General features: G+C 49.2%; 1 protein-coding gene across 1 annotated transcript in view; it reads right to left on the reverse strand.

Moving 5' to 3' along the window:
* PPIL2 (peptidylprolyl isomerase like 2) overlaps positions 1-7,493 on the reverse strand; it is a 77,384-nt gene extending 69,891 nt beyond the window's left edge. The window contains exons 1-4 of the mRNA XM_083590293.1: positions 7,300-7,493; positions 4,936-4,985; positions 1,684-1,729; positions 454-516 (exon numbers count right to left, since the gene is read on the reverse strand). Coding sequence (XP_083446419.1) covers positions 454-516; positions 1,684-1,729; positions 4,936-4,985; positions 7,300-7,331 — 191 coding nt within the window. The 5' untranslated portion in view covers positions 7,332-7,493. The remainder of the gene's footprint in view (positions 1-453; positions 517-1,683; positions 1,730-4,935; positions 4,986-7,299) is intronic.
* Positions 7,494-9,938: the final 2,445 nt, after the last annotated feature.

A 9,938-nucleotide genomic window follows, 5' to 3' on the forward strand; every position in this document is an offset into this window, starting at 1 on the left:
TGAAGCGTATGTAACCCGAGGTACCACTGTAGTTGTTTATTTCCTTGACATCTGATGGGAGGGCATTCCATAGGTGCCACTATCGAGAATGCCCTCTGTCTGGTTCCCTGTAACCTCGCAGTGAGGGAACTGCCAAAAGGCCCTTGGCGCTGGACCTCAGTGTCTGGGCTGAACGATAGGGGTGGAGACGCTCCTTCAGGTATACTGGACCGAGGCCGTTTAGGGCTTTAAAGGTCACCACCAACACTTTGAATTGTGCTCGGAAACGTACTGGGAGCCAATGTACGTCTTTCAGGACCTACATTATTCTCCCCACCTATTAGCAACTTGTGACAATAAGAACTGTGCATCCTAGATAGCAGATTTGCTTAATTTTCCTTCAAGGAGAGAAGAGCTATACTAATGGGGGGAAGGGGGGAGGAGAGGGAGACCACTGAAAAAGTAGCAACTTACAGCAAGTCAAAGATGGTGCCTTCCAGTGTGCATACAGGATATTCAAATGGCTGCAAAGATAAGCTAGGGGGGAGAAAAAAAGAAGTGTGACGATTAAGTAAATGTGAATTAAGTATCAGCAGAAGAGAACAATGATAAGCCAGCAATGCAGTTTTACCTAAATCCTGGGATGGGGACCCCGTGGGCCATGCATGTTCTGTTGAACGACAATTCCCAACAACATGGAGTTCAACAACATGCCCCATTCCTGACCTAAGCAATGACCACAAAGAAATATTTCTGGGTCGGATATTCTGCAATTGGAGCTCCACCACCCAAAAAACCAGCCCTGTTCATAGTAGATCCTCACTTAAAACTCTGGGGAAGCCAGTGCAGTATAGTGGTTAGAGCATCAGACTTGGACTTGGGAAAATGGGTTCAAATCCTCACTCGGGCCATAAACCTCACTGGTGACCCTGGGCCAACCTCTGTATCTCCACCTATCCTACCTCACAGGGTTGTTGTGAAAGGGAAAAGGGAAGAGGGAGGATTTGGGCTACACTGAAGGAAAGATGGAATATAAACGCAATAATAATAATATAAAATAAACAAATAAAAATAAAGTTGGGCAACCTGGAGAAAAGTCTCAGATGAAGAAATGGGCATGTTCTGACGAGTGCTTATAAGCTTCCTCAAAAGGCAATTAGAATCACAGAACTGTAGAGCTGGGGGGGACCAAGATGGTCATCTAGTCCAACCCCCTGCAACACAGGAATCTTTTGCCCAATGTAGGACTCAAACCCACAACCCTTAGATTAAGAGCCTCATGCTCTACCAATTCATGTGCTATCCCAGTGCCAAAAGAATGCTAAAGACGGCACCAGGTGGATCTCGCTAGGCAGCCACAGGTGATTAAGGTGCAAAGGGGGCTATTATGAATGAACATATTAATACTGTGTACAGTTCTGGACACCTCAACTAAGAAAGGAGAGCGATTCAAAAAGGAGAGTGACTCTAAATGATGAGTTCTAAATGAGTGATTCTAAATGATGAAGGTTCCAGGTTCAATCCCTGGTATCCCAGGCTGGAAGAGATTTCTGTCTGAAAAACTGGGGAGCAGCTGCCAGTGTACAGTATACAGTTCTGAGCTTCAGGGATCAAATGGTCTGACTCTGCATAAGGGAGCTTCCTATTTTCCCATAAGAATTATAAAGGAATTAAATCAGAATTTAATATTTCTTCAGTGCTCACCTGCAGTGATCAAAAGGTAGACGTCTGAAGTTGGACTGTGGAATTTCTGTTCAATTAAAACAAAATAAAAACATTTCACACACATCACGTTCAACCTGGGATAAACAGATTGTTTTCCTGATTATAATGCTAGAGCTTCTGTTTCAGTTTCTAACATTCCTTTTACAATGCATTAATGAACTGTGGATTTCTGATCAATACACCACATTACCCTAAATATCATTCACACGAGTGGGCATGCAGCAGACGTCATTGGGTGTCATTGGATAATGTCAAAATCCCTTTATGCACATTTCTGATCCCAATGATGCGCCCATGAAAACAGTGGGGAAATAACTGTACGTCAGAATACTGCGAGTAAGAGGCAACATGATAGTTTCTCCACAGTGTGGAGAAACTGGACGCAGAAAAGTTTTTCCTCCTGTCTCCCAGCACTAGAATTCACAGGCGTCCAATGAAGTTGAATGTTGGAATACTCAGGACAGAGAAAAGAAAATACTTCTCCACACAGCACACTGATAACTACTGAACTCGCTCCCACAGGAGGCAGTAGTAGCCGCCAACTTAAGGTAAAGGGACCCCTGACTATTACCGTATTTTTCGCACCATAGGACGCTCCGGACAATAGGACGCACCTTGTTTTAGAGGGGGGAGAACAAGGGAAAAAAATTATTCCGCTCTCTGCCCAGCGCCCCTTCAGCGAAGTGGCAGGAGGCGCTGCGCAGAGAGTGGGAGAATTTTCCCCCTCTTGTTTTCCCGCTCTAAAACAAGGTGCCGTTTAAGGTGCGTTCAGGCGGCTACCTTGGAAGCCTGGAGAGCGAGAGGGGTCGGTGCGCACCGACCCCTCTCGCTCTCCAGGCTTCAGGTTCCTTTCGACCTGCTCTTTGGGGCTGGCCGGGGGAAGCCCACCACCAGCCCCAAAGAGCAGGGCAGGGAGCAGCAAGGCACAGCGGAGAGGCTGCTGCCATAGTCACGCGTCACTTCTCCAGCTGGGAGAGGGTCGCGGGGCTATGGCTTCTTTAGCCCCGCGCGCGCTCTCCCGGGTGGAGAGGTGACGCGCGCCTATGGAGGCTCCTGCCATGGGCGCGCGTCACCTCTCCAGCCGGGAGAGGGTCGCCGGGGGGGGGGGCTGCTTTAGCCCCGCGCGCGCTCTCCGGGTGGAGAGGTGACACGCGCCTATGGAGGCTCCTGCCATAGGCGCGCGTCACCTCTCCAGCCGGGAGAGGGTCGCGGGGGGCTGCTTTAGCCCCGCGCGCGCTCTCCCGGGTGGAGAGGTGACGCGTGCCTATGGAGGCTCCTGCCATGGGCGCGCGTCACCTCTCCAGCCGGGAGAGGGTCGCGGGGGGCTGCTTTAGCCCCGCGCGCGCTCTCCCGGGTGGAGAGGTGACGCGCGCCTATGGAGGCTCCTGCCATAGGCGCGCGTCACCTCTCCAGCCGGGAGAGGGTCGCGGGGGGCTGCTTTAGCCCCGCGCGCGCTCTCCCGGGTGGAGAGGTGACCCGCGCCTATGGAGGCTCCTGCCATGGGCGCGCGTCACCTCTCCAGCCGGGAGAGGGTCGCGGGGGGCTGCTTTAGCCCCGCGCGCGCTCTCCCGGGTGGAGAGGTGACGCGTGCCTATGGAGGCTCCTGCCATAGGTGCGCGTCACCTCTCCACCCGGGAGAAGGTCGCGGGGGGCTGCTTTAGCCCAGCGCGCGCTCTCCCGGGTGGAGAGGTGACGCGTGCCTATGGAGGCTCCTGCCATAGGCGCGCGTCACCTCTCCACCCGGGAGAAGGTCGCGGGGGGCTGCTTTAGCCCCGCGCGCGCTCTCCCGGGTGGAGAGGTGACGCGCGCCTATGGCAGGAGCCTCCATAGGCGCGCGTCACCTCTCCAGCCGGGAGAGGGTCGCGGGGGGCTGCTTTAGCCCCGCGCGCGCTCTCCCGGGTGGAGAGGTGACGCGCGCCTATGGAGGCTCCTGCCATGGGCACGCGTCACCTCTCCAGCCGGGAGAGGGTCGCGGGGGGCTGCTTTAGCCCCGCGCGCGCTCTCCCGGGTGGAGAGGTGACGCGCGCCTATGGAGGCTCCTGCCATGGGCGCGCGTCACCTCTCCAGCCGGGAGAGGGTCGCGGGGGGCTGCTTTAGCCCCGCGCGCGCTCTCCCGGGTGGAGAGGTGACGCGCGCCTATGGAGGCTCCTGCCATAGGCGCGCGTCACCTCTCCAGCCGGGAGAGGGTCGCGCGGGGCTGCTTTAGCCCCGCGCGCGCTCTCCCGGGTGGAGAGGTGATGCGTGCCTATGGAGGCTCCTGCCATGGGCGCGCGTCACCTCTCCAGCCGGGAGAGGGTCGCGGGGGGCTGCTTTAGCCCCGCGCGCGCTCTCCCGGGTGGAGAGGTGACGCGTGCCTATGGAGGGCTATGGCGTCTTCGCTCCATAGGACGCACACACATTTCCCCTTCATTTTTGAAGGGGAAAAAGTGCGCCCCAAAGAGCGAAAAATACGGTAGGTCCAGTCGTGGCCGACTCTGGGGTTGCGGCGCTCATCTCGCTTTATTGGCCGAGGGAGCCGGCATACAGCTTCCGGGTCATGTGGCCAGCATGACTAAGCTGCTTCTGGCAAACCAGAGCAGCACACGGAAACGCCGTTTACCTTCCCGCTGGAGCAGTACCTATTTATCTACTTGCACTCTGACGTGCTTTCGAACTGCTAGGTTGGCAGGAGCAGGGACCGAGCAACAGGAGCTCACCCCGTCGCAGGGATTCGAACCGCCAACCTTCTGATTGGCAAACCCTAGGCTCTGTGGTTTAACTCACAGCGCCACCCGTGTCCCGTAGCCACCAACTTAGATGCCTTTAAAAGAGGATTGGACAAATTCATGCAGGACAGGATTATCAATGGCTACTAGCCATAATACCTATGCTCTGCCTCCACAGTTGGAGGCAGCAATGCTTCTAAATCAGGCATAGGTAAACTCTGGCCCTCCAGATGTTTGGGACTACAATTTCCATCATCCCTAGCTAACAGGACCAGTGGCTAGGGATGATGGGAATTGTATTCCCAAACATCTGGAGGGCCGGAGTTTGGCTATGCCTGTTCTAAATACTAGTTGCTGGAAACCACGAGGGATTTTGAAGCTTATATGCTTGAATCCTGCTTGTGTGTTTCCCACAGGCTTCTGGTCGGCCACCATGAGAACAGGATGCTGAGCTAGATGGGCCATTGGCCTGATCCAGCGGGCTCTTCCCATGTTCTTAAAAGTGCTGTAAATCCAAGCCACATACCTGCTTTCTTTCCTCCATAAAAATGTGTGTATTCTGCACAAGTTATGTACCTAGAGAGAGAGAAAGACAGTTAGGGGGACAACAGTTATCACCCCAAGTTTTGTTTCCAGAGCTTGGAACTGCTGCTGCAGTTATAGAGCCTTCTGATACAGGAAAAAATGGGTGTGACATCCAAATTTGAAATGCCTTTTGCAACACGGCTGAATGGAAAAGCCATCTAATAAGGGCAAAGGAGAAGGAAGCTTGTAAATAGCCAAAAGATTTAGGCTACAATCCTAAAGGCACTTAAGAAGAAGCAAGCCCCGGTCAGGACCCAGAACCTGGTTCAAGTATCACCTTGCCCATAAACTCACCAGGGACTTGAAGGCAAATGGCGCTCTCTTTTCTTGGTTCCCCATCACCATCTACAAGATAATAGTACTAGCTTTCCTTACAGGGTTGTTGTGTGTGTGCATGAAGCTCCCTGCCCAGTAAAAAAACCCAAGAACCTGTTTTACAAATGTCAAGCCTTATTTATTGAGGTCACTTTTTAGGGCAGAGCTTTGAGTTGCCTAAGCAATCCTATACCTGTACCAGTACAATTTTATATATCTTTTAAAACAACCAATAAACAGCCAATACGCATCCAGTGACGTAGCATGATTTAAAACAAACGCAACCAGTTGAAAACCAGCTGCACTATTCTTGGAACGCATGTGGCGAGAGGGTAAAATATGCAACCCACCTAAACCTCACAGCCTTTTGGACTAAGATACAGAACTATGATCTAAGCCTCGTGAACGATGCAATTGGTGTGCTGCGCTGTTGCGAGCGCTCAAGTTGGAGAACAGCCTTTACCAAAGGCGTCATGGGCTTGAAGATGCTCGAACTCAGGCCAAAAGGGAGAAACGTGCTAAGAGGAAGACACACTTGGCAAACCCTCACCATGATAAACTCCCGCCCGAAAACACGTCCCCACTGTGGTAGAATGTGTGGATCCAGAATTGGCCTCCAGTGTCACTTATGGACTCACTGTTAAGACCCTGTTCATGGAAGACAATCTTACTCGGCTACAAGTGATCGCCAAAGAAGAAGAAAGAAGGTGTAAAACTGGACAACTGATTTTAAAATGTTATTATTAAAAAACAAAACAAAAACAGCAGTCCAGCAAAACCTGGTGGATTTTTAGATATTGAGGTATATAAAGGTAAAGGACCACTGGACAGTTAAATCCAGTCAAAGGTGACTATGGGGTTGTGACACGCATCTCGCTTTCAGGCTGAGGGAGCCGGTGTTTGTCCACAGACAGCTTTCTGGGTCATGCGACCGCTTCTGGAGCAATGGAACATCGCGATGGAAACCAGAGCACACGGTAACACCGTATGTATGTATATATGCGTGTGTGTATCTATATACAGTCATAAAGGTAAAGGTAAAGGGACCCCTGACCGTTAGGTCCAGTCGTGACTGACTCTGGGGTTGCGGTGCTCATCTCGCTTTATTGGCCGAGGGAGCCGGCGTACAGCTTCCGGGTCATGTGGCCAGCATGACTAAGCCGCTTCTGGCGAACCAGAGCAGCAAACGGAAACGCCGTTTATCTTCCCGCCGGAGCGGTACCTATTTATCTACTTGCACTTTGACGTGCTTTCAAACTGCTAGGTTGGCAGGAGCAGGGACCGAGCAACGGGAGCTCACCCCGTCGTGGGGATTCGAACCGCCGACCTTCTGATCAGCAAGTCCTAGGCTCTGTGGTTTAACCCACAGCACAGTGGTACCTCGGGTTAAATACTTAATTCGTTCCGGAGGTCCGTTCTTAACCTGGAACTGTTCTTAACCTGAAGACCACTTTAGCTAATAGGGCCTCCCACTGCCACCACGCGATTTCTGTTCTCATCCTGAAGCAAAGTTCTTAACCTGAGGTACTATTTCTGGGTTAGCAGAGTCTGTAACCTGAAGCGTCTGTAACCTGAAGCGTCTGTAACCCGAGGTACCACTGTATATATCTAATGTATTAACTGAATCACGGGCACAGGAAGGATGTTTGTTAGGAGGTGGGCAGAACCTCAGATTTGTATCGATTTGCATTGATTTAGGCCTAAAACGCCCCCCCCCTTTGGCTACAGCCATGAACTGAATACAAAACCTAAAAAACTGACGTGACACAACAGCATGCAGAGATTATTAAACAGATTTTGTTGTTGTTGTCCCCCGCCCCTGCATTTATATGCCGCCTTTTCTACCGAGGCACCCCAACAGCCGCCCCCCCCCCCGGTGTGGTAACAACCTGACAGGGGAGGCTCAGCGGCCCCCAGCCTGACCGTAACCGAACCAGGAGGGCCCTTTCGCTTCGGGTGTGGGAAGGGAGAGCCGGAGATTTCCACTCACATCTTGTCCTTCTGGTGCTGCCTTTTCCCCATCCTGGCTGCTGAGCTTGGTCACCTCCACGGTGGCCTCGGGGAGGGAGGAAGAAAAAGCAACGCCACACGGAGCCCAGCCGGTAATCCAAACGGAGGAGAGAGAGAAAGAGTCTCCTGAAGAGAAAAGCGGAAGATACGGCTACTTCCGGTGGAGCCGAGTGCGCCGCTCATAAGGGTCCCCCTAACCGGAAGCACCGAGCCGGCACTTTAAGAGTTCCGCGCTTCTCCGCGCTCCCTCTTCTCTCAACTTTAAAAAATAGATAAAGTGCCGGATTTACGTATAAGCTAAACAACCTATAGTTTAGGGCCCCACTCTCTTGGGGGGGGGCCCCAAAAATTTAAAGGGGAAAAAACTTAATAATTATTTCACTATTAATATATTTCTTAATTGTATTTCACTATTAATATACTTCTTCTTAACTGTATTTCAGTTCAACAATTATTTTGATAAAATACATATTTTGTTAGGTGTAAATGGCTTTAAATAACTATTAGGTCCATAAATTACCATATATTCAACACAAAAAACAAAGACAATTTGTTGTTGCCAAAGGACAGCTGGACGTATAAAGGGCCCCATTACCTTCAGTAGCTTACTGCCTCATCAATCCTAAATCCGGCCCTGGATAAATAAAGAAATAAATAAATAAAGCTTGGGAATCACATTTCCTGGGCATATAAAATAAGCATAGGTGTCTCTTTCAGCTCCTGGGAGACTGAGTAGCTATCAGCGTTCTGCACAATGAATACTCGGCAATAATAGCCCTGTACGAAAGTGAGTGGTTTACCTACATATTTTCTCTTTTGGGTCACTTTTATTGTATTTGCTTTTTGCACTCCACAGAGTTCAGATTGCAATAAATAAATGAAGCAATTAAAAACCAAACTGTGTATTTAATGCGGACATGCGGCACTCCACTTGAATGAAGCCCCTGGTGGTCCACTGGCCACAGTTGGGAATTAATATATTGCAAGGGCTCCCAAAATCTGTTCTCTTGAGTATCCTTATATAGCCATGATCAAGAGAGACATAGAGGCCAACAGGCTTGGAGGAACCACAAGATTTGCAGAAGTATAAGTTTATACAAAATGTAGTAGGCTATTAGCATTTATTTAAGCACTAGGACAATAACACTATACCAATTTATACAATAATGTATGGGAATATCATATATTGCTTTTTTTTGCATATTTTCGCTTTTATACATGTCTTTGTTGTTGGTTTTCCTCTCTCACACTTTTCCTTCTTTTTTTCTGTATCACTTTATTTTAACTGAAATCACCTTAATAAAACATATTTAAAATATTACATTAAAAGAAAAAGATTTGCAGAAGTATTAAAGAAATAAACTCAACCCGCCACTGCCAATAGCCCAATCAGGAATGACCATGCTCTAGTAGCTACAGAGGGTTAGTATCTAAGGGCAGTAATTCATTGATGGGTGAATCCCCCCCCCCGCCCAATTTGTAAGTTCATTAGTATCAATTAATGGGTGGTGGTGGAAATGAATATCTGGCAAGTGTGGCAGTTTCAACACTTCAGCTTTGTTTACTAAATACTTGTAGAAATATTAGATCACTCTCTAAGGCAGATGATGCTGAACTTTTTGTTGTTGTTGTTTAGTCATTTAGTCGTGTCCAACTCTTCGTGACCACATGGACCAGAGCACGCCAGGCACTCCTGTTTTCCACTGCCTCCCGCAGTTTGGTCAAACTCATGTTTGTAGCTTCAGGAACACTGTCCAACCATCTCATCCTCTGTCGTCCCCCTCTCCTTGTGCCCTCCATCTTTTCCAACATCAGGGTCTTTTCCAGGGAGTCTTCTCTTCTCATGAGGTGGCCAAAGTATTGGAGCCTCAGCTTCAGGATCTGTCCTTCCAGTGAGCAGTCAGGGCTGATTTCCTTAAGAATGGATAGGTTTGATCTTCTTGCAGTCCATGGGACTCTCAAGAGTCTCAAGACTCTCAAGATGCTGAACTACATCCAGCCTAATGCTTTCCTTCATCACAAGTCTCGCGAACCTATGCCAATAATAGTCAAAATATTTACTGAATGAAAAAGGAGCTGGGGATGTACACCCCCCAATACATTATGGACTACTACAAAGATGCACCCACACACCCAGAAGGGTGTCCTGTATGAGAAGGCACAGAATCACATTGAGCCTAAACTTTCTGTGGCTGCAAGACTCTGTCAAATATGGCACCCTCGTGCCAATAAGAGCAAAACATGTTGGAATGAGCAGGGAGGGGGTATTCATTGTGTCCACTTTTTGCCTCTAACTCCACCCACATGTTAGGTTACCCATGAGGGATACCTGGATAGCTTACAATGGTTTTTTTTTTAAAAATCAATCAATAAAAAAAAAAATCAATATAAACATAAAACAAGCTGCAATATCAAAGGCAACATAAATACAGTATTATTATTTTTGTTAAAACACAGGTGTAAAAATGGAGAGCCATTCTGAGTTTTATAACTGCTTTATTTAACTGGGTTTGAGTTTATACGTGACATGGGTTATTTGATGGCCAATGTATCAATTGGTAGATCATCTTGCTTTGCATAGAGGTATTGGGTTCCGTCTCCAGATAATATGGGAAACAC

This window comes from Podarcis filfolensis (genome assembly GCF_964270895.1).
Source record: "Podarcis filfolensis genome assembly, chromosome: 16".
Lineage (NCBI taxonomy): Eukaryota > Metazoa > Chordata > Lepidosauria > Squamata > Lacertidae > Podarcis > Podarcis filfolensis.